The sequence below is a fragment of the Paraphaeosphaeria sporulosa genome (assembly GCF_001642045.1).
Source record: "Paraphaeosphaeria sporulosa strain AP3s5-JAC2a unplaced genomic scaffold CC84scaffold_4, whole genome shotgun sequence".
In the NCBI taxonomy this organism is placed as follows: Eukaryota; Fungi; Ascomycota; class Dothideomycetes; order Pleosporales; family Didymosphaeriaceae; genus Paraphaeosphaeria; species Paraphaeosphaeria sporulosa.
The window spans coordinates 1,082,920-1,107,605 of record NW_017253363.1 but is presented as its reverse complement, the minus strand read 5'-3'; the positions used below and the strand labels follow the sequence as shown (position 1 = coordinate 1,107,605).

At 55.3% G+C, this 24,686-nt stretch overlaps 8 protein-coding genes across 8 annotated transcripts; 5 read left to right on the top strand and 3 right to left on the bottom strand.

Moving 5' to 3' along the window:
* Positions 1-146: 146 nt before the first annotated feature.
* On the top strand, positions 147-2,053 carry CC84DRAFT_1143166 (citrate synthase-like protein). The gene is made up of 5 exons (XM_018176397.1): positions 147-258; positions 313-340; positions 400-556; positions 604-1,582; positions 1,632-2,053. Exons 1-5 carry the CDS (start codon positions 211-213, stop codon positions 1,842-1,844), a joined length of 1,425 nt encoding a protein of 474 aa, XP_018037320.1. The 5' UTR covers positions 147-210; the 3' UTR covers positions 1,845-2,053.
* A 444-nt stretch (positions 2,054-2,497) lies between these two features.
* On the bottom strand, positions 2,498-3,935 carry CC84DRAFT_1241859 (cytochrome P450). The gene is given in 3 exon segments (XM_018184069.1): positions 2,498-2,850; positions 2,918-3,203; positions 3,215-3,935. 3 exon segments carry the CDS (start codon positions 3,642-3,644, stop codon positions 2,799-2,801), a joined length of 768 nt encoding a protein of 255 aa, XP_018037319.1. The 5' UTR covers positions 3,645-3,935; the 3' UTR covers positions 2,498-2,798.
* A 435-nt stretch (positions 3,936-4,370) lies between these two features.
* Positions 4,371-4,999, top strand: CC84DRAFT_1174849 (uncharacterized protein; the record flags this gene model as incomplete). The annotated part of the gene is made up of 2 exons (XM_018180116.1): positions 4,371-4,458; positions 4,611-4,999. The coding sequence occupies 2 exons, from the start codon at positions 4,371-4,373 to the stop codon at positions 4,997-4,999; spliced, it is 477 nt and encodes a 158-aa protein (XP_018037318.1).
* Positions 5,000-5,238: 239 nt separating this feature from the next.
* Positions 5,239-7,809, top strand: CC84DRAFT_1195324 (uncharacterized protein). The gene is made up of 3 exons (XM_018181401.1): positions 5,239-6,239; positions 6,289-6,455; positions 6,513-7,809. Exons 1-3 carry the CDS (start codon positions 5,662-5,664, stop codon positions 7,691-7,693), a joined length of 1,926 nt encoding a protein of 641 aa, XP_018037317.1. The 5' UTR covers positions 5,239-5,661; the 3' UTR covers positions 7,694-7,809.
* Positions 7,810-7,979: 170 nt separating this feature from the next.
* On the top strand, positions 7,980-11,468 carry CC84DRAFT_1204596 (uncharacterized protein). The gene is made up of 3 exons (XM_018181915.1): positions 7,980-9,233; positions 9,282-10,128; positions 10,191-11,468. The coding sequence occupies exons 1-3, from the start codon at positions 8,199-8,201 to the stop codon at positions 11,291-11,293; spliced, it is 2,985 nt and encodes a 994-aa protein (XP_018037316.1). The 5' UTR covers positions 7,980-8,198; the 3' UTR covers positions 11,294-11,468.
* A 1,348-nt stretch (positions 11,469-12,816) lies between these two features.
* Positions 12,817-14,715, bottom strand: CC84DRAFT_1241850 (fructose-2,6-bisphosphatase-like protein; the record flags this gene model as incomplete). The annotated part of the gene is made up of 3 exons (XM_018184068.1): positions 14,162-14,715; positions 13,522-14,108; positions 12,817-13,473 (listed from the first exon to the last, which is right to left on the bottom strand). Exons 1-3 carry the CDS (start codon positions 14,331-14,333, stop codon positions 12,817-12,819), a joined length of 1,416 nt encoding a protein of 471 aa, XP_018037315.1. The 5' UTR covers positions 14,334-14,715.
* A 1,068-nt stretch (positions 14,716-15,783) lies between these two features.
* On the bottom strand, positions 15,784-19,415 carry CC84DRAFT_1195321 (Rxt3-domain-containing protein; the record flags this gene model as incomplete). The annotated part of the gene is made up of 4 exons (XM_018181400.1): positions 18,960-19,415; positions 18,414-18,572; positions 16,731-18,357; positions 15,784-16,684 (listed from the first exon to the last, which is right to left on the bottom strand). The coding sequence occupies exons 1-4, from the start codon at positions 19,255-19,257 to the stop codon at positions 15,784-15,786; spliced, it is 2,985 nt and encodes a 994-aa protein (XP_018037314.1). The 5' UTR covers positions 19,258-19,415.
* A 293-nt stretch (positions 19,416-19,708) lies between these two features.
* On the top strand, positions 19,709-21,712 carry CC84DRAFT_1116939 (batten's disease protein Cln3). Its single transcript, XM_018175474.1, has 6 exons — positions 19,709-20,052; positions 20,111-20,124; positions 20,255-20,610; positions 20,694-21,062; positions 21,115-21,359; positions 21,418-21,712. Exons 1-6 carry the CDS (start codon positions 19,944-19,946, stop codon positions 21,678-21,680), a joined length of 1,356 nt encoding a protein of 451 aa, XP_018037313.1. The 5' UTR covers positions 19,709-19,943; the 3' UTR covers positions 21,681-21,712.
* The last annotated feature ends 2,974 nt before the right edge of the window (positions 21,713-24,686 follow it).

Here is a 24,686-nt window from a genome sequence, read left to right as displayed (position 1 = left end):
CACCGTCCGCCGCATCAGCGGGACTTGGGGTGCCTTGTGAAAGGTTAACGCCGAGCGTTGCCGCGAATCCTCTGCGGCAGCTCTTTATAGCTTCCTCTGCCCACCTCCTCGTTGACCGGTTTCGCTGTTTGTCGAGAGCTGAAGCGCGAAGTCTGCCTGCATTTCCCCGCAACAGCACACCCCTGCTCACCCCTCATCAAAGCTACAGCTATGGCGTTGAGCGCACGTACAGCTTCGCGAGCTCTGCGAGCCGTCAAGGTGAGCTCCGGAATCCCCAATTGACCGGAGAGAAGCTGATTGAATTCTGCGCAGCCTTCGGCGGCTCGTCCTTTTGCTTCAGGTGAGCAATTGACCCCGCAGACATCCTCTCCACACCACGCTAATTGATCCTGCCCACAGTGCAATCATGCAGCTACTCTTCGTCCTCGGAGCCGGATCTCAAGGAAACTTTCAAGAAGGTTCTACCTGCCAAGCGGGAACTCCTCAAGAAGGTCAAGGCACATGCCGACAAGGAGCTCGGCGTTGTCAAGGTGGAGAACACCTTGGGTGGAATGAGGTGCGTGTGCCTTCATGCGTTTTTGACTTGCTCTGACATTTCGAAAGAGGGCTGAAAGCCATGGTTTGGGAGGGCTCAGTGCTTGACGCAAATGAGGGTATCCGGTTCCATGGCAAGACCATCAAGGACTGCCAGAAGGAGCTCCCAAAGGGCACTTCCGGCACCGAGATGCTTCCGGAAGCAATGTTCTGGCTTTTGCTTACCGGTGAGGTCCCCACCGTGTCCCAGACCCGGGTGCTCTCACGAGAGCTTGCCGAAAAGGCAGGCATTCCCAAATTTGTGGAGAAGATGCTTGACGACTTTCCCAAGGATCTGCACCCAATGACGCAGTTCGCTTGCGCGGTCTCAGCCTTGAACTACGAGTCTAAATTTGCGAAAGCATATGAGAAGGGTATCAACAAGGCCGACTACTGGGAGCCGACGTTCGATGACTGCATTAGTCTGCTTGCGAAGCTGCCCACGATCGCTGCGAAGATCTACCAGAACGCCTACCGCGGCGGAGGTGCACTGCCTGCCGAGGTCGACCTCAACCAGGATTGGGCGTACAACTTTGCTGCTATGCTCGGCAAGGCCGGAAAGGAGAATGAGGGTTTCCAGGATCTCCTCCGTCTGTATCTCGCTCTTCACGGCGACCACGAGGGAGGTAACGTCTCCGCTCACGCCACGCATTTGGTCGGCAGTGCGCTCAGCGATCCTTTCCTGTCGTACAGCGCTGGTCTCCAGGGTCTTGCTGGACCACTTCACGGTCTGGCCGCTCAGGAAGTGCTTCGCTTCATTCTGGATATGCAGAAGACGGTCGGAACCAGCTTCACCGAGGGCGATGTGACAGACTTCCTCTGGAGTGTCCTCAAGTCAGGACGTGTGATTCCAGGATACGGCCACGCGGTTCTGCGGAAGCCTGACCCCCGGTTCGAAGCTCTCATGGACTTTGCCAACGCGCGCCCCGACATTGCGAAGAACCCCGTCTACCAGCTCGTCAAGAAGAATTCTGAGGTCGCACCTGGCGTCCTCACCGAGCACGGCAAGGTACGATTAGCATACACTACTGTTGACGATATACTTACCGGCGAAACAGACCAAGAACCCGTACCCCAACGTCGATTCGTCCTCGGGTGTGCTCTTCCACCACTACGGCTTCCACGAGACGCTGTACTACACAGCAACCTTCGGTGTCAGCCGCGGTCTCGGCCCGCTCGCACAACTCATTTGGGACAGGGCTCTGGGTCTGCCCATCGAGCGTCCCAAGAGCATCAACCTCGAGGGCATCCTAAAGCAGGTCGGCGCATAGAGCGGGGGTTTCGACCCACAAAAAGCGAATCGCGGAGCTGGGTAATCTATCTGTATATATCAGCCGCAGAAAGGCGTTTGGGTCATGTTAGAAACGCCTGCGCCACGAATTGAGATGCAATGTTCACGTTCTAAAGGCTTTATGGATGATGATTTGACTTCGAGATCAGACTTGCAAGTGCATTGATTGGTTGGATATCGCTTCTGCCCACTAGACAGTCTTTAGCCTGAGCGTGGCACAGGCGTGATGGGTCGCATTTTCACCGCGATGCCACCTGCAGGTTTCACCTAGAGAAAGTTATAACTGTCAACGTTGCATGCAGAAGACCGGGGAGTCTTGAATGTGACTCACCACGACGATGCCAATCTGCTTCGGCTCGTGCTTTTGCGCAGACGTCCACTTGAACCCCGCCACCAGCGCATCAACTACCCTCCGCATCTCAGCCTTGGCGAGCCTCTCCTCGGTGCATCCCTTCGGTCCCTTGGGGAACTTCGGCATCCCGCACTGATGACGTCCCAAGCTTCCACCGTGCTCGTTGAGTGTGCCGTGGCGTGAGCGGATCTCATCGGCTTCCACTACTACAAGCTTTCCGGCTATCGAAGTGGGAGATGAGGCTGCTGGCGATGGTGCTTTGCAGCTTGACCAGGGGGAACGATCCATCGATAAGGATCGAATTTGGATGGTGACCGACCCCATATCGCCTGTGATCGTCCCATGGCGTAGGGCGATATTACGACGTAGGTACCAGCTTTGACGGCGTGTGATCCAACTGTTGTGTCGCGGACCGTTTTGCGTAACGTGAGCGGCAATGGTGGCTCGAGCCGCATCGTCTCATAGTATTGCATTTAGCATTGTCATCCTCTCGTACTTTGCCTTGGGTAATGAGCGATCTTGACCCGCGCGGAGGCTGAACGCTGCCAGCTCTTCTCGCAAGGTGGTTTGGAGAGACGGATGTTAGCTGAGGAGGTTAATGGTCATTGCTATGTGTGCTGCGGCGCATTCGTGGCTGGATACGGATCCGTGTCAGTAATTATCGGAGGAAGATATAATGTATCTACTGGAAGGAGACCTACGCCGCTGCCATGAGGATGACCAGGTCATCCGCACGCTCCTGAGCATCACACTTCTCCGGACGAACACCCTCAGTGAGAAAGTCCTGAGGCGCTTCTTCACCCTTCACTATTAGACTCATGCGTCTCTCAACGGCACTGAGTGTGAGGTCTCGAATAACACAACCCGCTTCATCCATCTCTTTATCAAGCTTATGCGGAAACATCCTACTCAACCAGTCAGGCGCAGAATTATGCCACGCGTAGTGTCCCATCTTCTCATTCAAATCAGCAAAAATAATCGTACATGCTTCCAAGAACGGATGAACGTCCCACTCTCAATCAAACCAAAAGCTTCTCCAAAGCCAACAACGCACGCAATATCCGGCGTAAACCCAGTCGCCCAGTCGCATATATCGGCGACCACCTCGCCACCCCTCACGTGACTTTGCAATACACTTCCCAAGCGCTGCGACCTCGCACACAGCAATGATTGAAGCCCATCCACGTTCCTCGCCTGAAATGCAGGCCCCACCGCCCTCCTCCTTACCTGATGCGCCTCGCCCTCCTGCACCACGAGTCCTACCGCCAGAATTCGCTTTGCATACCGCCTAAACCCGCGCGTCTTCTCACAGTTGTAGGCGTGGGCAAACAGGACGTCGCGCAGACCTTCTGCGGCGGTCACCACGAGATCCTCAGATCCTAGCACGCCGCGAAAGTAGAGGAGTCCGGCGTTAGGAATGGAGTCCATCCACTCCGTGATTTGGCGGCCGAGGGGGCTGCTGAAGGAGGCGGTAAGGTGGACGGCGAGGGGGTTGGGCGGCTTGAAGATTAGATCAGGTATGTTGCGTGAACGATTGCGCGTTAGGGGGAGAAAAGGACGTCCTGGCGGCTGTGGGAGGCCGCGGGGAGTGCTGAAGCGTGGCCTGAGACGACATCGCCAGGGGGTACATAGCACTCACAACCTCTTGGTATCAGCGCTGGACCTTTTCGGGTTGATGTTACCTATTTGAATGTATTCAGGTGTGATGGCGTTCTGCATGATCAGGATTCGAAAGCCTGTATGATGACTACAAGCGCAGATAGTTTCGAGGTATGGCGGGCTAAATTCTGGACTTTCAGGGGCTGTTTCTTGTGTAGATGTCAGCCTCCGTTCATATATGTTCGACCCCAAGGCACATCTCCAACTTTCATCAGTTTATCCCAACGCTTTTGGCACTGAAGACGCCCTTATCATGGCGTCCACCTTCCTTCACGCCGTATTTCTCACACTCACACACCCAGCTATCCTCTTTCTTGCACTGAATTTGCCTTCTCTATCCTACCATAGCAATTTTACAAGAGCATTCTCACGGTAGCCGTGAGTGCAATGCACATCATATAGATAGGAAAGTTGCAAGCGCCCCACTAACTTTCATGACCGGCCTGCTGGAAGGCTGGATCGTTATTTGGGCTGTTGTTCTGCTGGTTCGACACAATGTTTTCACTGATGCTCGGTGGAGGCGTTGTTCCAACACTGTACGATACGACGGCGAGTTTGAAGAGCAAGGGGCTGTCCGGCAGAGGTATTCGAGGCGTGATCGCGTGGCTAGATTGGCTTGGAGCTTGGATTTGCTGATTAGTTTTCGGGGCGTTGGATGGCACTCTGGGGAAGGTGGTGAGCGAAACATTCCTGCGGCTCCGTAATTGATGGTATACAAATCTGGTTGACCCACAGGGACTCCAGATAAGAGCAAGGCTAGAAAATCCTCTAACGATGGTCCTTCGTCTAAAACTGTTAGAGAGTCCGGCATCTTCAGTCTCTTGCGAGATATCCCAGTATTCCAGATGGTCTTGTGGACCTCATCGCAACTTCAAGCTGGCGTAGCAAAGTCGCCCTGGCAGCTTCAAGCCTTGAATACTGTGACTTGGGTCGGCACCAGTGGGCCGTTCATCAATTTCTGCCACTCCGCGTGGTCAGTCGTCGGTGAAACAAATAATTTGATGAGCTCTTCGAAGTCCTTTCTTCCACAGCGATACGACCCAAGTCCATGGGGTCCAGCAGGTGCAGTGATTGAGCATGGGCTTGCAGGTGCGCAGACTTATCCCACCCCTCACAAGGTCTAGCTGTCTAGAAACTCACATGAACCCTACAGATATTCTAAGAAAAGAATCTTCGAAGTATACCAGAGGTGTATGCGATGTCGATCAATGTTGGAGTGTTGAAGTGCTGCCAATGTGGCGGAGCATTCACGGTGCCGCAAAGCTAAGCTTAAAACAGCTAAGCTTCCCCATCTGAGCCTCAAGAATATATGACAGGTGCGGTCGCAGGCCTTCCCCATTTGCTCCACATACCACTTCCCACACATCCACTATCAAGCCAAGCGTTCTATATGTATTCTTCTTGCGTCGCCGATCTCATTGTTGTAGTCTGGAGAGATCAGCTCTTATCTACCGGTATCCAGTGCGCGACTTTCAAGGTTCTAATGTTCTAAGAATAGCCGCTGACTGTGCTCCAAACGAACGATCATTTGCGCTGTATACAAGAGAGAACATGCACCTATTGTATGTTGAAAATAAATGATATGTATTGGGTGGCACAGCACGTCACTCCCCAGTGATGAGGATAATTTTTAGCGGTGTGATCGACCGACCGAGAATTTCATCTCTACGATAAGAAGGGACTGCAAACCATAATGCTGTGATGCATAGTCACAGACTCTCGATGAGAATACTTGAACGATCGCGGTCTCGCTAGATTCTCACAATTTTGCCTCGAAACCGTCTCGATGGCCTATCAGCCACTGAATCTGCAGCATAGCATTGCAGTAGAGCCCATCAGCGATGAAATCACATCTACCTCGACCCCTCGCCAGCATAATCCCTTCCAGGACGGCTTCCAGGACATGCAATTCGATAGAGCATCCGATGCTGCCGCGACTGGTCACGGGAGCAAACATGCACCGCATTGGAGTTCGTCTACCAATACGACAGTCGTCACGTCAGAGGATTCCGGCCTCAAGTCCAAGCGCAAAGTCAACTTGACTCACGCAGACACCTGGACGCCGGAGATAGTGACCCTGCTGGTCGGGGTGGCAGCTGTTTCCGCGATTATCGGGGTCATTGCTCGATACAATGGACGCGCGTTGCCTGAATGGCCCCACCAGATCACGCTGAATGCTCTCATTGCATTGCTAGCTACCATCGCAAACGCGACCATGTCCATCACCTTATCGAGTGGAATTTCTCAATCGAAATGGATTCGCTTCAAGCAGGCAGAGACACCGTTATCCGACGTCGAGGTCTTCGACGAAGCTAGCCGGGGCTCTTGGGGTGCTCTGAAGCTGCTCATGGAAAGGAGAGGCGGGTATGTAACATGGGAGATAGATTGGTGCACTATTGACATAGATTCGCAGGTTCCTCAGCTCGCTCGGGGCACTGATTGGCATCCTTTCCCTCGCCCTTGGTCCATTCGCTCAACAGATTGCCACTTACAAGACCCGAAATGTAGAAAGCGATTTAGGAGCGGTCATTCCTCGAGCTCTGAACTACAATGGCGCCTTGAAGGGCAACACAAGCTCAAGTCAGTAACTCAACAGAGTTCCTCATTGGCATTGAGCATTGGCTGACACGCTCTTAGCGGGCTACGTTCCTATACTCCCACTGAAAGCGGCAGTGTACAATGGCCTGTTCGCGGAAAACAATAGGCCTGCTGCCTCGCTTCCCTTCACGTGCCAAAGCGGAAACTGTGCTTGGGAACCCTTCGAAACACTAGCAGTCTGTCACGAATGCATCGACATCAGCGCGCTTGCCACGCGGTACTGTCCCTCCGAGTTTGGCCCCAACCCAAACGTCTCCACGTGCGGGTGGCAAGTGCCTCAAGGAGCCCGCCTAAACACCAGCTCAGACGTGTTCAGCATGACCTCCTTCATCCCGTCTGCATACGGCGATATGCCGCACTCGACATTGATTCGAATCATTTTCATGGGCACGGAGCTCCACAGCGTACCAGACGCGGTAAACGTCTGGGCCAAGCAATGCAGTCTGCAAGCTTGCGTGCAGACGCTCTCGTCTTCAATCGTGAACGGCACACTTCAGGAGAAGGTCACGCAGACAACCAACAACCATAGCGTTGTCGATATGAGCTCGCCTGACTCAGAGTCAGAGTACGACGTGTACATCAAAGGCGCGGACGAGCTCTATCTCCTGGGCATGGGTGCGCTTCTGAGCATCCGTGGCTGGTTCGGGGCAATCTTCACCAATGGATCAGCTACCAGGACAGCGACAGACTTCACCCGCAGCGTCACGGATGCAGATCGCGCTGTGGTAGTAAACCTTACCGTGGGCATATCCTCGGGTGAAACGTTCTTCGACACGGATATCATCACTGCATTCTACTGGAACTACTACGAGTACGCGGACGGTCTGAACATGCTGATGAGCGATCTTGCAGTGTCAATGACGACTGCCTTCCGCGGCTTCATGGGCGCGGTGCCCGTGAGCGGGAAGTCGACATCGATGGAGTCGTACGTACATGTGAGGTGGGGCTTTTCGATTCTTCCCGTTGCCGTCGTTCTGGCGACGGTTCTATTCTTGATAGCAGGGATGGTGTTGACGCGCAGGTCGCAGACGAAGCTGTGGAAGAGCAGTGCGTTGGCGGCGTTGTTCCACGGTCTGGACCACGACACCCGAGCACTGTTTGATGCGGAGGATGATCTGGAACAGAAGAAGACGCAGGCGAAGCGGGTCAAGGTGAGATTGCAGCAGGATGCTTCGGATGGGACTTTGCTGAGAGCTGGGAAGACGGAGGTGTCGGCGTAACGTCGTTGCTTTTCCGGGGATTGGACGTAAAATTGAGCGAGCAAAAGACAGTACTCCTTAAGCGGCTTCAAGCCTTTTGATCTTCTCCGGAGGGCTGGGCTGATGCAATACTAAGGTGGCTCGCGTCGCAAACAACTCGCGGTGAATGTTGCGACATGGTTGTGCATGCAGGGCGGAGCGCAGTGATTGGTGGGGACTCGAAGCGAAGCGGGCCGGGATCAGGGATTCAGGGTCCCGCAGCGCGTTAACTCGCATGAGAGGCAACGCTGACCACGACCTGCGGTACGACATCATTCCGCGCGCTGCGTCGTTTTGTATTACTTCCTTCCCGTCGTTTCTGGGGCGCCCGTCTTGCTTTGGTACTTCGATCCGTGACATCAAACAACCTCATGCCGCACCGTTGGCACGCTATTTAAGGCTCGCGGTGCCGCCGTTTCGATACCCAAGCTCACTCGCCGCGCGAGCTCCCTCCGCTGTCCACAGCCGTTCCCCCCAGCCCGCGAGCATGGCGCCCCTGGAGTTCCACGAGCTCCGCCGCGGCAAGTACGCCAAACTCGACGCCCCCGTCGACGACGAATCCCCCTCGCGCCTGTCCTTCGCTTCCGACGCCTCGTCCTTCGAAGACCTCGAAGAGTACGACCCGCTCAACTACGATGCGGGCACCCTCAAGCGCAAGAAGAGCACTGGCGACCTGCGCACGCGCAAGCCCTCGTTCAAGAAAGAAGCCGACGGGTTTGCGCTCAGACCGAAGCCCGGCAGGAGCTGTGGGATTCGGCAGTGGTGCTGCTGGCTGCTGATCTTCGTGACGTCGGTTGTTCTGCTGTTTACCGCGGGGGGTCTGTGGGCGTACAGGAGGACGCTGGTCAAGGATGGCATGAGCCCACCGTGGTACCCCACGCCCAAAGGAGGCGCGGATGCAGCTTGGCAACAAAGCTACAGCAAGGCAGCCGACATGGTGCGCCAGATGACGCTTGTGGAGAAGGTCAACATCACGACGGGCGTGGGGTGGAGCATGGGCATGTGCGTGGGCAACACGGGGCCTGTACAGCGGCTGAAGTTCCCCTCGCTGTGCCTCCAGGACGGCCCGCTCGGGATACGGTTCGCCGACAACATCACGGCCTTCCCCGCAGGCATCACAGTGGGCGCGACGTGGAACAAGGAGTTGATGTACTTGAGGGGCAAGGCACACGGAGAGGAGGCGCGATTAAAGGGTGTCAACGTGCTACTCGGACCTGCGATGGGACCTCTGGGACGAATGCCGGCAGGTGGGCGCAATTGGGAAGGATTCGGCTCAGATCCAGTCCTGCAGGGCGTCGCAGCCGCGCAGACGATCAAGGGCATTCAGGACGCGGGCGTCATAGCTACGGCGAAACACTTTATCCTCAACGAGCAGGAGCACTTCCGGCAGGCGTGGGAATGGGGTCTTCCAAATGCCATCTCGAGTAACATCGACGATCGGGCGTTGCACGAGATCTACGCGTGGCCCTTCGCTGAGTCTGTCAAGGCTGGTGTGGGTTCCGTCATGTGCTCGTATAATCAGGTTGCTATCACCCCGTATGACGTGAAGTGCTATGCTGATTCGAAACAGGTTAACAACAGCTACGCTTGCCAGAACAGCAAGCTCATGAACGGCATTCTCAAAGACGAACTTGGCTTCCAAGGCTTCGTCCAGAGCGACTGGCTTGCTCAGCGATCGGGTGTCGCAGCCGCCCTTGCTGGCTTAGACATGTCCATGCCTGGCGATGGCCTCAAGTGGGCTGACGGTGACAGCTTGTGGGGTGCTCAGCTCACAAAGGCCGTTCTGAACGGAAGCGTACCCATCGATCGTGTGGATGACATGGTGACCCGCATAGTCGCTGCGTGGTACCAGGTTGGCCAGGACAAGTGGCCTGAGGACGGTCCCAACTTCTCTTCTTGGACGAACGATGAGATTGGCAAGATTTACGAAGGAAGTCCTTCGGATGACACCAAGGGGGTCGTTAACAAGTTCGTTAATGCTCAAGGCGAAGGCGAAGACTTCCATGGAAACCTCGTCCGAAAAGTTGCCGCAGAGGGCACGGTGCTTCTCAAGAACGAAGGCCACTTGCTACCCCTGAGTCGCGATGGGTGGCAAGAGCATGAGAAGAAGACCGACAAATACCGGGTTGGGATCTTTGGCGAGGATGCGCGTCTCAGCCGCGACGGTATCAACAGTTGCCCCGATCAAAGCTGTAACGATGGCACGTTGGCTTCTGGCTGGGGCAGTGGTGCTGTCGATTATCCTTACCTTGTCGATCCTCTCTCGGCGTTGCGCAAGGCGTTCAATAACGAGTCTGTGTACGTGACGGACTGGCCAGAGAACACGCTGCCGAAGGAGAAGGAGATCGTTGAAGATCAAGATCTCTGCATTGTGTTTGCCAACGCTCACGGAGGAGAGGGATACTTGAAGTGGTCAGGTAAGCTCAGAGCACCTAAGCACAGCTCCAACAGAAACGGATTCCTCACTGACGCACAATAGATGTTCATGGTGACCGCAATGACCTTAATCTCCAGAAGGGCGGCGACAAACTCATCCAGGACGTCGCCAAAGACTGTGGGAAGGGCAAAGGAGACGTCATCGTAGTCATCCACGCCATCGGCCCTGTCATCATGGAGAAGTTCATCTCCCTCCCCTCGGTCAAAGCCGTCGTCCTCGCCAACCTCCCCGGCCAAGAATCCGGCAACGCCCTCGTAGACGTCCTCTTCGGCGATGTGAACCCCTCCGGCCGTCTCCCCTACACTATCGCCAAAAAAGAAGAAGACTACGGTCCAGGCAGCAGGATCAAATACCTGCCCAACCCCGTCGAAGGCCTCACGCCCCAACAGAATTTCTCTGAGGGGCTATATATTGACTACCGCCACTTCGACAAGTACGACATCGCGCCCCGCTACGAATTCGGGCATGGCCTATCCTATACCACGTTCCACCTCTCCTCGCTCCTCATCTCCAGCCACGGGGGGAGATCGCCCTACCCGGCCCCACGTCCAGACCCGACCATCGTACCGCCTACATACCCGACCACTATCCCGGATCCCAGCTCCGCACTCTTACCACCCGGCTTCCACAAGATCGAGAAGTACATCTACCCGTACATCTCCTCGACCTCGTCCGTTCAAAAATCGCAACCAAAGATTCTGGCAAATCAACTCCAGTCTCCCTTATCTCCGGCCGGCGGCGGCCCCGGCGGTAATCCGGATCTCTACAGTGTGCTCTTCACCGTCTCCTGCGTGCTGACCAACATCGGCCTGCTACCCGGGTCCGCAGTCGTTCAGCTGTACCTTTCCTTCCCCGCCGACTCTAAACACCCCGAGACGGGCGAGAAGGTCGACTTCCCTGTCCGCGTACTCCGCGGCTTTGAAAAAGTGTTTGTGGATGTGGAGAAGGGGGGGGTGGTGAAGGGGGTCAAGGGGAGTACGCATGGCGGGAAGGGCGGCAATAGGGTTAAAGTGGAGTTTGAGGTCACGAGGAAGGATGTCAGTTATTGGGATGTGCAGGCACAGAATTGGGTCATCCCCGAGGGCACGTTCGGGGTGGGGGTGGGGTGGAGCAGTAGGGATCTGCCGCTGAAGGGGACGTGGTAGGGTGAAGGGTGACAGGACGAATGCATAGGAAGGCGTTTTGGTGTTTTCTTTTTCTTTTGTCGAGCCTAGAGACGTATACCACTACACTTTTTTTTTTACATCCTTTTCTGTTGCGGGCGAAGGTGGAGGGGAGTTGGAGGTCTACACACATGTACAACCGCCTTGATATAGAGACAATACTGCGAAGTCGTTACGCACGGTCTACTTTGCCATGTGGCCGTCTTGCGACAAGGAGCAATGCATCCGCAGAAGGTGGGAAGCCGTTGAGGATGCAGAGAAGTGGAGAGATGAAATGCACCGGGGCGGAGACTGAGAACAAGTGCCGTTCCGATGCGGCGCCAGGTCGATGCGAAGACGAGAGTGATTGTCAACGGCGAGGAGTGTGCTCTTGCATCTGGCGATACGACGGGCAGCTGCGACGGCATTTCCAAGCTTATTCAAGTGACGCCAACACCATTGTTTCCAGCACTCGTGGCACATGCTGTGAGGTAGAACGTGGAGCAGCGCTACGACTGCGAGATCCCGAACCAAGTGTGCCGTTCGAGCCCTCCGTGGCTGATATGAACAAGGACGAGGCATTGGAATAATATAACGACATTCTAAGAGCCTTCGTGCTACCCTCTGGTCCTACCAGGGGAACATCATACTATGGCTAAGTTTGGGCGCCTGGTCGTCTGGTATATGGTGCGGTATGAAGACTCGAGGCGACAGTACGACAAGGCAAAAAGAAGCACGGAAAGACTAGAATACTTGCTGGGACAGTCGTAAGGAGACAACCTCAAGTTAGGGTTTCGTCTGTAATCCGACGTGTTCATGAGGGGAAAACTGTAACCCCAAGGCAATTGGCGCACGCAGTGGCCCAGGCAGCCGACGAGCAAGAAGTACGACCTAGGCTCGGGTGTTGGCCAGGAACTGCATAAACATGGGTATACACGTCCCGATTGTAGCTTGAAAGTCATGAAAGGCAGGGGAGTTCATTTGAGACAACTCGCACGAAGGGTGTGCCCGCATTCGTCCGATGGTATATGTCAACGACGATCTGCCGATCGAGCTCAAGATGCAAATATCCCATTCCATTTTCCTATCCCATGGAAGCTACCATGCCCCATCCATGTCTATTCTATATCACCCATTCCCATGCGCACATCTCCCACTCCTCATGCCAGATCCATATACCCAATCCAATGCTCATGCTCAAAGAATTCATTTGATGCCAGTCATAATCGTAAGTCGAGCCAATAAGATAATCCGAGACAGATAGCCTCCATGCCAAAGACAAAGTCAACTTCCAACTAATGCCGCCAAACGCCAAGCGCTTTTGCTCACACACACACACACTCTCTCTCTCTCTCTCTCATCTGCCAAGCAGAAACCCGCCCGCTTGGCACCGCCACCCTCGTCACCTGTGCCGCTCCCGCCCCGTTACTGCCGTTTTCGCCTTCGATGCCTTTGCCGCAGGCGCTGGCGAGAGAGAGTAAGCGCGGGCGACACAAGGAAGCGGCGCCGCACCACGAGATCAGGTATTAGCCCGCCTTGCCCGGCGCAATAATAGGGCTCGGCGCGCTGCCATCGACCTCCTGATGCTCGGCCTTTGTACCCTTACCTCTCCATGTGCTGACTGCCGGGATGTCCGCCTTGAGTCTTTCTTCCTGCGTCGAGTACGCCTTCGGCGTGAGCTTAATCAGCGTGTGCAGCGGGACCTCCATCCAGGGGCTCTGCTCTTGCGGCACGTTCATGAAATAGGCGTAGATGCATCGGAGGATGGCTTGGTGCGTGACGATCAAGATGTTCTCGCTGCGCTCCAGTTCCATGATGATGGGCTCCAGGCGTATGACGACATCGCGATATGATTCGCCGCCTAGATATCGATAGTTGTACTTGTCCTCGTCGCGCTGCGCAAAATCTTCCGGGTATTTTTGTTCTATCTCAGCGTATGTGAGGCCGTCGCACACGCCGGAATCGAGTTCGTCAAGTGCCTTCCATTCCAGCTTCTCGAAAGTCAGGAATCGCGCGGTCTGGATGGTGCGTTTCAAGGTCGACGTCCACACTGTTAACCTGCGCCCATCTCCGACGGACTTCGCAACGAGGCCAGGCAGAGCGTGCGCGTACGCATCACCGCGGTCGGAAAGGTCGGCGTCTCCGCCAATCTGGCCGGTTAAGTTGTATTTGGATTCACCGTGCTGCAGAGGTTAGCACGAATTAGTTATATCAACGACAAGCATAGCTACCCTTGAAAGCCAAATCGAGCGAGGTTTGATGTGGAGGTTCATCAAGTAATACACTACTCGACTTTGGAGGTAGTCCTGGATCTGATTGATAATGACCTGCTTGCCGACGTCGATCAACTTGACATACGTGAGATCCCGCTCGTCTTCGTCAATTGTCTCGTACACCTTCTCATAATTCCGAATGCGGTTGCGGAAATCAGCCGCGGCTTCTTCAGGATCTTGCCCGACGTAGTCTGGTGACGTAGTCTTGACTTCCAATATGTTGCTCATGATCAAGTCCTCATCATCGCATTTTGATTCGACGAACAGAGTCTCGATGTTCTCCTGGGAGCAGCGCTCCTGGATCCAACGGCGGCGACTCTTGGTGGAGTTTGTCGCGTCAAGGATCGCGATTAGACCCCGCCCCTCAGCAAACCACTTGCACATGTCGTCGACGGCAGCTTGGGCGGCGGCTTTGCGCAAGCGCTCTCCTTCTGGGTTCGAAGTGTCGAAGAACTCGGCGGACGGGTTCGGCGTGGCGGTACGGCGGTATTGGCCAACATTGAACGTCTTGGCTTTGATAGAAAGCCAATGGAGGTAACGGACCACTACACGGGGGAACGTCAGCGCGACTTTCCTACCGCGGACATGTCAATATTACCCTTTTGTGCAATCAAACTCTTTCCCCTCGCGGGTAGTCCCACCATGACGACGCATATCCGCGTGTCCTCGGCCTGCACACCAGCTCCGTTAGTCTTTCTGCTCGGTTTCACAAATTCTCCTGCCGGCACAGCGCGCATGTTAGGCGCGTATACGCCATTGGTCCCCGTCATGGTGCGCAAAAAGAATCCCGACCTCTGGCAGACCTTGTGGGAGCGCTGTAGCTTTTACGGCGACGGCGGGCAAGGGATCGACGAGAACTGCGGGTCGGAACTCGGCCAAGGCGTTCCGAGCTGCGGCAGCGGGTATGGGAGGCGTGGCGGAATATGGATATCGTCAATGGACGAGGCAAGGTACTTGGGCGTTTATCGAGTGTTGGGACGGGTGTGGCAGGGAGGGGAGTGAGGTCGCAGGGCTGTGACGAGATGGGGTCGGCTTTCGAGAAGCGAGAGAATGTGAAGCTTAGGTTTGAAGATTCCCCGCATTTGGACCGCGCTTTGTATTAGAGCATCCGAGTAGGCCAGGACGGCGTGTCAGAAGACTACAGCAATTGCAGTGCGTCGTCAACCGGCGGGCGCGTGTTGGTTCGTTTGTCGGGAGCGTGCCAGTTGCTCGGTATGGGTGCAGCTTGCGGGTGGGCGGATCTGGCAGCTCAGGAACAGCCAAACCTAGCTAGATGCTGACGATGCAGAGGATTCCATGAGCTAGAGCTGCAAAATGGCGCAATGAACCAGACGGGGCGGCGCGGGCCCGAAGGTTCTGCGCGCTCGTGTGCTCGTGTGCCTTCGTGACGTCCCTCTATTGCCGTAAATTGCGTTGAGCCGGCGTTTTCCTGGTCGTCGTGTCGTTGCAGCCACACAGCCAGCGTCCTGGTGCCTCTTCTCGCCGATTGCCGGGTCCGTATGGAGGCCAGACCAGGCCTTCGTCTCGAGCGCCGCGGGTCCATCGCAAACACCAGGGCGAGTAGATGAATCAAGTGCACTTACCGTCGAGATGGAGTAGTTTCTGACCCGTGCCATTTTGCTGCCCTCCGCGAACAGACTTTGAACAGCTGTCGGTGCTTGCGCTCGCTGTATCTCCGCCGGGCGATTACGGCCTGCGGGGTGGTGGGGGTGACGATGCTCAGTGCAAGGCCAGCGATTGTGCAACAAGGAACTACACGAGCTGCAAATGCGATTGCTGTGTCTGCAATCTGCTAGACGAAAGGAGGGCTACGTTTACGGAAGGAAGCAGTGGAGGGAGTCGCGCTTGCTCGATGCGCCGAGCGCGACTTCGGCTGTTACAACCTGGCGATGCCTTATCAGTGCACCACATGGGAAAGCACCGTTTGAATTGCTAAGCTAACCGCAATCCCTACCGTTTTGTTGTCACGTCAGAGCATCACGCAAGCTGCCAGACACTGTTGTCATTTGTCCTCTTAGCTGCCTAATATTATCTACCTTTGAAAGGTGTATGTTGCGCAATGCGGCCGTGGTCGTGAAACGGTGGGTATGGGTATATAGCACTACCAAAACAAACGCTGCCATGGAGAATGAGAACGCAAATCCAAGCCCGCATAGCCAAAGTCTGAATCACTCGCCTACATTACCTTTCAAATTATGAGCCGACAGCAAAGTCATCGGTTCAAGCGGACAACTTCGTCATGCCATTCACCGCTCTGAACGCGTCGTCTCCACCACTCTTCAACGACAAGAGTGCAGCGCTTGCATCTAAGCGCCTTTTCAATGCCGCTGCTGTCCTTTCCTGTCCACGGCCTCCCAGGCCTTCGTCCACCCAGCGGATCTTGTTGATTGTGAAACTCAGCCCGTCGTGATTGGAGCTCTTGCGGCTGGTGATGCCGTATTCAGTCGTCCCTGCAAATTCCTCAAGCTTAGGGAGTATCAAAAGCTCGATTTGCAGATCCATATCAGCAGGTGGTATAATGGGAGCTGCCGGAATCTGTTCCAGCGTGTCTTGGGCGTCGCTCGGATCGTTTGCCTGGGACAGTCGGGAATCCAACATCTTCACGTCCACCGTCTCGTCCCATTCGCCACGAATCCATCCAGAGTGGATCGCAGCAGCTATTGGGTCCGAATCGTCACGATAAACACGTGCGCCCCATAGATGACGCTGCAGCACAATCTGTTGCCTTTGTCGCGGCTTCAAGTAGAAGCGAGGGACTCGGATGGTATATGTGCAATTGATGGGGTTGATGGAGAAGCGTGGTAATTCTTTTGGCCTTGAAGCATAGCCAAATTGATCGTCCAAAGAGGAGTTAGGTTTAGGTAATTCGGTCGTTGTGGCATAGAGCTGGCTTCCTAGATGCTTGCGGGGATTTTGTGCGGCCTCGTCCAGGATGGGTTGTATGTTGTGAACTTTCAGAGGTGGAGGGGGTGACGGTACAGACGGCTGGAAAGGTCTTGGAGCGTGATGGTGGTGGTGTGGTGCTCCGTGGTAATGGTGGTGGTGGTGAGGAGGGCCGTTGGAGTTTCCGTTAGTCGCTGGTAGGCCTTCTTCGTCTCCCTTATGGTGGTGGTGATGGCTACTGGTTGGTCAGCTGACATCTTCCAACAGCATTACTAAACACTTACTGGTGAGCATGCGCGTGGTGATGGTGATGATGAGAGTGCTTGTTGCGCTTGTTGCCTCGCATGCCAAGGGGCGTGTTCCGTCCATCGTTGTCGTCTTCGTCAAAGACCTCCTCATCCTTGACACGTTTCGGCTTCCGTCCATTTTGCGAGCTAACTCGCTGAAGACGGAGATGTTCATTGATATCTGTCCCAGGAGGAAGCGAGTCATGTGCACCTTGCGGCATCGGACTGCCTCTCGATGGCGTTGAACTTCCCAAGCCACCGAGGCCCGAAAACATTCGCCCGAATTCACTCTTAACGTGTGGGTCCTTTCCGACTGAGAGCGGCTGTGCTTGTGCGCCCTGCACGGCTTGTGGAAGCGGAGACGCTCGACCGGTGCGGCGGTTGGCGTCAGGTCCAAACGCCAAGAATGGCCTGTTTTGATCGTACATATAGCGGCCTCCAGAGGATAAGGAACGAGATAATTGCTCCGACTTGTGTCGGTCGGTCGACGTAGGATCAGAGGTTGGAGGCGCGTGGTACTGTTCCACAACTCGATGGCTCAAGTGGTCCAGACTTCGTCCTCGAACCATGTCTTCAGGGCCAGGACCACCGTAAGGTGATGGGCCTTGTGGTGGTGCCGAATAGCCACCGTAGCCGCGGAAGATTCCATGTGGCTCCTCCCTTCGCGGTTCAGGTTCTCGGGTGGGTTCTTCTGGTAGAGGATGACGCCACAAACTGCGCGGGGGCTGTGGTCCAATTGCCCCTCGGGACACATTGGGAGGCCCAAAAGCGGATTGCGAAACTGGCTGAACGGTGGACGGACGGTCGCGGTCCGATGCAGACTCTGAGGCACCGCCGAGTCCAAGCTCTGAAGCACTGGGTCGTGAATGATGACTCTCTCCTAATGTCCGGCGCCTCTCTTCAGGTGGCCCATTTGGCGGACGTCTCTGCCCAAAGATATCGTAGCTTGCCCTGCTTTCCTGTTCCGGAAGCCCAGGGCCACTTGGCTGACTGTTAGGTCGAGGCGGAACGCTTGCGGCAGCCTGCCGTTGGTCCCTTGCATGTAGATCGCTCAAAGGAGATGGATAGGGGCGCTGCGCTTGGAAGACCATTGGTTTGTAGGGCTGCGATGAATGCGGGAGGGTGGAGCGGCCCTGATCAGGGGACCCTTGAGCGTGGTTGTACGCCCGAGAGGGTGAGCCAGCGGAGTAAGTGTGCCCCTCGGGAGCTCGCGGGGCGCTATTGCTGTACGGGTGTCTCTCTGGGGATGGATGGCGACGGAAGGCCGGCAAGTCTGGTCTAGGTCCCGACGAAGGGCCACGCCTTGGCGAAGGGGGTTGCATGCTGTGACTGCTGGTGGATGGCGCGTTTGTAGGAGGTGACGGGTGTGATTGTGACGCTTGGTGGGGCGCACCGGTCTCACCGCCCCCGATGAGGGACGAGATGGACATGCTGCTCCCTGGTCGGTGATGCGCCTGGCCTAGCCCAGGAAGCTCCCGGTTTCCACCAAAAGCCGAAGCGTATGGCGCGCGTTGGGACTGCGACGCATGATTGTGTTGCTGAAGCTGCTGCTGGGGCGACGACGGAGGGGGCATGTGCGGTCGCGCAAAGGATGGCGGTGGAGGCGGTGGTTCATGCGATGGGCCTGCCGAGGGTTAGCTGGTGTCGAGTACAAGCAAACAAGGTGATGTGCAGTCTCACCTCCATAGCGGGACGGGGGGCTCGCGCCGCCTAGGGAGCGTCTGCGCGACGCATCATAGGGATACGACTGGTTTGGCGTACCGTGCGAGGAGCTCATTGACGGCGGTGGAGGAGGGCCGCTGTGCAGCTGGGAGGCTTCGACCGCATTGTGAGGACGCGCTAAGTGATCGTCAGAGTAGGTCCGATGCGGTTAGGGGACGAGCAGTCGAGCAGGGGGGTTTCGCTTAGCGTGCCAGCAATGATGCATGAGTGTTTTTTGCGCATCGCCAGCTCCAAGACAGGCAGCCTTGAGGAGCGCGGCCTGCAGCGCCACAGCCATGGACGAGTACTGCACGTCCTGCCGCTCGGTTCGCACTGCAGCTCACGACGCAGCTGCACGGCGCAGTAGCATCGCAGGTGCGCTGTAGCGCTGCCGCGTCGCCGGTCTCGCGGCCACGCGACTTGTGCAGAATGCCTCTGAGACCGGGCGGCACCGTCCAAGACCGCTGAGCTCTGGCTCGCGTGTTGCCCCAAAGCGCAGAGTCCACAAGGAGAGGCGCGTCGTACCTGAATTGCCCCATCCCATCTGTCTTTCGCCCGGTGGCGCGTTGTCAGGGCCCAGCGCCCCGTAGCTGCCGCGGCGGGCATCTTGTGTGTTCGCAGGAGGGTAGAACGGGTCGCGGCGAGCGGAGGCATACGGGTCGGCGGCGAAGGGAATATGGACGGGCGGCTGCGGCTGCGAGGCCGGAGGATAGCCCCCGCGAGGAGCCTGCGGCGGCGGCTGGTGGTGGTTTGACTGGTTCGGGTTGTGGTTTGGGTTGTGCATGTGAGCGTACGGGCTCGGGTGCGTCTGGCGAGCGTCCATGGTCGAGGTTTGTGGGCCGGCAGCTGCTCGAGTGCTCGGGGGGGAGGATGCTCAACAGGCGGTGAACTAGTGGTATAAACAGAGGTATGCGGCGGTCATGGTGGTGGCAGAAACTGGCGCGGTGCCAACGGGACGTCCGTCTCTCCTGGGAGGAAACCAGAGCGACGAGGCGACGAGGCGACGAGAACCCACAGCTGCAGCGTGCATTGCATTTGGGTCATAGCGTCGCGGTAGTGGCCACCGCTCCCCGCAATTCCACACGCGCGGGCGGCTCGATCCCGCCGGGCCAGCTGCTCGAACAAAGCCCAGGTGACGCACTGCACTCGACGCAGAGGCGGAGCGAGTGTGCGATAGGGTGCTGTCTACTCTGCGTGCCAGACGGCGCGCGGATGCTGTCTGTGTCGCGCCCTGCAGATGATGTGCTGTTGCAGCCGGGGTTCCCTACACGCACCCTTTGTTTGGGGCCCACCGCCTTTTCGTCCCGAACAGTGTGCGCGGCACGCTTCCGATCAGCCTCATCCTGGATCAATGCAGGTCCCGGTGCCCCGACTTCACCGATCTATCCGCGTCCGTGCGCTTGCAGCCTGCCTATCGCCGTCAACCGTCACGCCTCGCACCTCACGCGCGCACCTGTAGGCGGCTGCACGTATATCGCATGAGGACAGCGCCCGTCTGCCACTCTGCCCATGCCTCTCCCGATGCCTGGCTCTACCTCGAGGGAGCTGTATTGGGCCCGCATCAAGGCCGTCTTCCACGGTGCTGATCCCCGTGTGTGTGCTGCCTTCTGGCTCTTTGGTACGTTTGATGTGGTCGCAGACGAAAATCTCGTAGTGATGCTTATTACGACATGCAGGCTTGATCAACAACGTATGTCATAGGCCATGTCCAAGTCCGTCGCATGTCCAGGCCTACCGTCGGCAGCGCAACAATGCTGCCCACGCGAAAAGCTAGCACTGAAGACTCCTTGAACAGCTGTCACTAATCTCTTCACCCCCAGGTCCTCTATGTCATCATTCTCTCTTCTGCACTCGATCTCGTAGGCCCCAATGTGCCCAAAGGCGTTGTCCTCCTCGCAGATGTGATCCCATCGTTCCTCACTAAGCTGTGCGCGCCCTACTTCATCCACAAGATACCCTACAACCTCCGGATACTTATATTCTGCGCCCTGTCAGCATGTGGGATGCTCGTGATTGCGCTTACACCGCAGCTTCAAGATGCTAAAACCATCACGATCAAGATGTGTGGCGTCATGCTAGCCAGTCTGAGCAGCGGAGGAGGAGAGCTCAGTTTTCTAGGCTTGACGCATTACTATGGACATTTTGCTCTTGCAAGCTGGGGCAGCGGTACTGGAGGGTAAGCACTCTCAATGCCCATCGTGGAATCACCTTGTTCACGTCAAACTGTTCTCAGACTAATCCGTTGTTTTCCTTACGCAGAGCCGGTCTCGTTGGTGCTGGAGCCTATGCTGTCCTTACAACAAGCCTGCAGATTTCTCCTCGAAACGCCTTGCTTGCATTTTCCTTCTTGCCGGTGATCATGCTCGTCAGCTTTTTCGTTATACTTCCCCTGGGACCTCTTCGAGCATCGCCAAGCCACCAAGCAGGCTATGAAGCTGTCGAGGACGATGATACGCTTGATGAAAATGACGAGCTGGAGTCTCATCCCGAGAACTCCAGCCTGCTAGCATCCTCCATGCACTCAGCCTCTGGTCGCAGCTTCGCCTCAGCTAGAAGTAACGGACTGCCATCGACCTTGCTAGGTTTCAAGGCCAACCTCCGACGTGCGAGAGGCCTATTCTTTCCTTAGTATGTGGTACCTTGAGTAGCGAGGTGACTAAGCTAATGCATCTTTCTCAAGTATGTTGCCGCTACTGCTTGTATACATCGCAGAGTACACCATCAACCAGGGTGTCGCGCCAACTCTGCTTTTCCCGCTATCATCCAGTCCCTTCGACGAATATCGGTCATTTTACTCCACATATGGCGCCATCTACCAAGTGGGCGTCTTCATCTCACGATCTTCGACGCCTTTCATCAGAATTCACCACCTCTACTTTCCATCCTTTTTACAGGTTGCGAATTTGGTGCTACTGACATCACACGGTAAGTACCTCTCCATTGCGAAGACTCCGAGGCCATCTTGATCTGACGTCGCGTGCAGCAATGTTCGATTTCCTCCCTAACTTCTACGTAGTGTGCGTGATCATCTTCTGGGAAGGGCTCCTGGGTGGTCTAGTCTATGTCTCGACATTTGCAGAGATTACGGACAACGTGCCCAAGGAAGACCGCGAGTTCAGTCTGGGAGCAACTAGTGTAAGCGACTCGGGCGGGATATGTATCGCGGGTTTTGTGAGCATGGTGTTCGAGGTCTGGCTGTGCAAGTGGCAGGTACAGCACGGTCGCAAGTACTGTAAGCTACAATAATAGACTAACAGCCCATTTTCCGGGTTGAAGACTATTTATGGAAGGTGCGGGTCTCTGGGTGAAGTGTGCTTGCTCTCTTTGTTGGCCAACGTGCTGTAGGTAATCAAAGTTCAGAAGGTTACCCGCAGCACACAACATTTTAAACCTTTTGCTCTATTTTTCCATCGAGACACTACCCCTCATCTCAAGAAAAAGCAACAGCAAAGAAAGCACAACTACCGTTTCCGCGGGCTGCTGCATTGCTGCAGATAGCATCACGCCTCGTCAGCTTGCTCAGACGCTGGGGTTACTATACATCACCAAGCCACGATCTGGTCTTTCCTTGCTCGTCCCCCAGACACCATCATCCTGGATCAGTCTCCTACACCTCGCTGCCATGTCTGGCAACGTGTGAGGTGCCAGCTCCGACTCGTCGGCACCAAGAAGAGGTGAAAACCCTTCAGACGTGAGCTTGCGGCATTCCTCACCTCTGAGTTCACTGGATCCAGAATACCATGTCATCATCACGCAGCTCGCCGCTCTCGCTGCCCGCGTGCCCAATCTATGCGATTTCCAGAAACGACTCCTGTCAGCCCGAACTGAACGTCACAGGCAACAACTCGTCTCCAATATTTGCGAGCCGCTACAGAAGGATTATATTTGGTTCGCCATCAAACAGCTTGATCGAGAGAGGGTCGAGACCCAATACGGTCGGACTACCGAGACTCTGAGCGATTTGAGTCTGCCGTGCATCCTAAACTCTTCGATTTCGACGCCCCAGTCCGATACCGTCGTCCAACGTCGTGATGCATCTTACTCATATGGCCCACGTGCGTTATATCGTGCGGGAGACTATCCAAATGTAAGCTTGTGCTGTTCTTGTGGAATTTAGGATATTGTTCATTGCTCACCACAACAATAGCCGACCAATTTGCCCCCGCGATCACCCCTTTCTTCCGTATCGCCAGAAGTGCGATACAAAACCTTGCCGGAAAAATCGCACATATTCACTCAACCTTTCTTACACTCATACTCGGTCCAACGGCAACAGAATCCACATCCAACTCGAAGCGATATGCGGCAATATCATCCGCGCGATGTTGCATCAATTCAGTCTGTGAGAGGCGGCCACTCGATACAAGAAGATGAGGGATATGTGGAACAGGCAGTGCTTTCCAGGCAAGATTTGACTACGCGCACTGAAATTTCATCAAAGGCTGTCTGCGAAGCAGCTTCTAACGACCGCGATGAGAACAGTTCCTTGGAAGTTCATATCGATCGCAATGCTAACAGACCTGATAACTTGTTGCATTATGGTAGCATGCCTGTCCAACACGATCAGGGATACTCTGATACTTCTGTAAGTGACTCGCAAAGCAATCCTCTATAACACTAGATTACAGGCCTGTTCCCTAGTCTGGGCAGCACGTACTACTCAACGTTAATTACTGACGGTGCGCATGCTTACACTAAGTCCAGGATTCAGAGCCTCTGATAAATCAAATGCGGAAGAAAGGTGGCGATCATCCCTATCCGCTTTCCCACGTTCCGAGTGTCAGACCGACCTTTAGGAAGCGCCAGCGCCATCTCAGCTGCGATTCACACAGTATTTCGGTCCCAAAGACCAGACGTGGGAAGAAGGCAACACCCTCTACAAAGAGGAACCATGCTCGACGATCCCAGCGAACCTCCAGCTACTCCCCTGATAGTGAAGAAGAGGTTGAAGACGTCACGACATCTTCGCCAGACGCGTGCTACTAGTGGATTTAAAAAGGGTGCTTACCACTGAGATTTCTTTGACAAACCGGAGGCTTGGCATGTAAAGAATCCGGACCCCGTCAGGTTCGAGGTAGAGAATCTTCCAAGACTAGATGTTACGCTTCTGCACTTTCCAGTCGAAGTGATATGTTCAATCAGAGCTGCTATGACATGAGTGGACACTTACAAATCGTAGAGGGACAACAAATGGGAATATGTGGAATGCGTAGATGCCGGTGCATTGCTCGCTTTGAAGGAGAAGCATCGTATGAAGAGCGCCGTTAAAGAAACCAAGGTCACCCCAAAAGACGAATTCGACGCTCATTTCCAAGATGCTGGTTCCCCAATAGCGGTGGTGAGAGCCACCGTGACTGCTTTGCCTGTTGAGAAAGAGGGTAAGGCAACGAAAGCTACATGTGACCCCAAATCACTACATCGGCCCATAAACTCCACAACGAAATTGTAGCAAGCGTGGATGATACATATGAGAGAATGCAGTTCACAATTAAAGAAGAGGCTTCTAGTAGATGTGCAACTGCTAGTCGCTCTTGCCACAAGAGCCTTGAGTCGCAGTCGTAACGATGGCAGGAGCAAGAACTACCGGCGACCTTCGCACATCAAATGCAGGACTCAATGGGAACATATCATAACGAAATCAAGCGACAGACCGAGTCATCGGCCGGCAATAACAAGACGGAAAGGTTTGATGATGACTTGGGCTCCAAGTCGACGATCTCAATATCTGCAGATCAGGACCCGGTAGCGAACAATCGCAGACCTGATCGCCGCCGCCGCGCCGACTCTTTCAGCCTCACTGGAGTTCCGAGCTCTGAGTCAGACAACCCTGACGTCGCTAACCCTGCCTGCAACCCCTCGCTCGTCAATCCACGAGACTCAACCGTCGTCGCATCGTCTCCGCCAAAGCTCGCAAGTCGGAGCGCTTCCATCGTTGCCCCTCCCTCCCCGAGATCGCTCCAGAACGCCCGCTGCATTTTCTGCAAACAGCCATCCAATAATCCAAATCTCACTTCCTGCGCTCATATCGTCTGTTGTTACTGCGTCGGGGATGAGTTGGATAGAATGTATGAGCACAAGCGGCATCATACGTGCCCTGCATGCTGGTTTGAAATTAGGAAAGTGACTCTGCTGCGGTGTTTGTGAAGATGGGTCTTGGACGTATTCAGATGATATGATGATTGAGTTGGTGATGAATATGCGGGGGGTGTCTCTGAGGAATGTACGGTGTGGAAGCTGTCGGGGTCAGTGCGG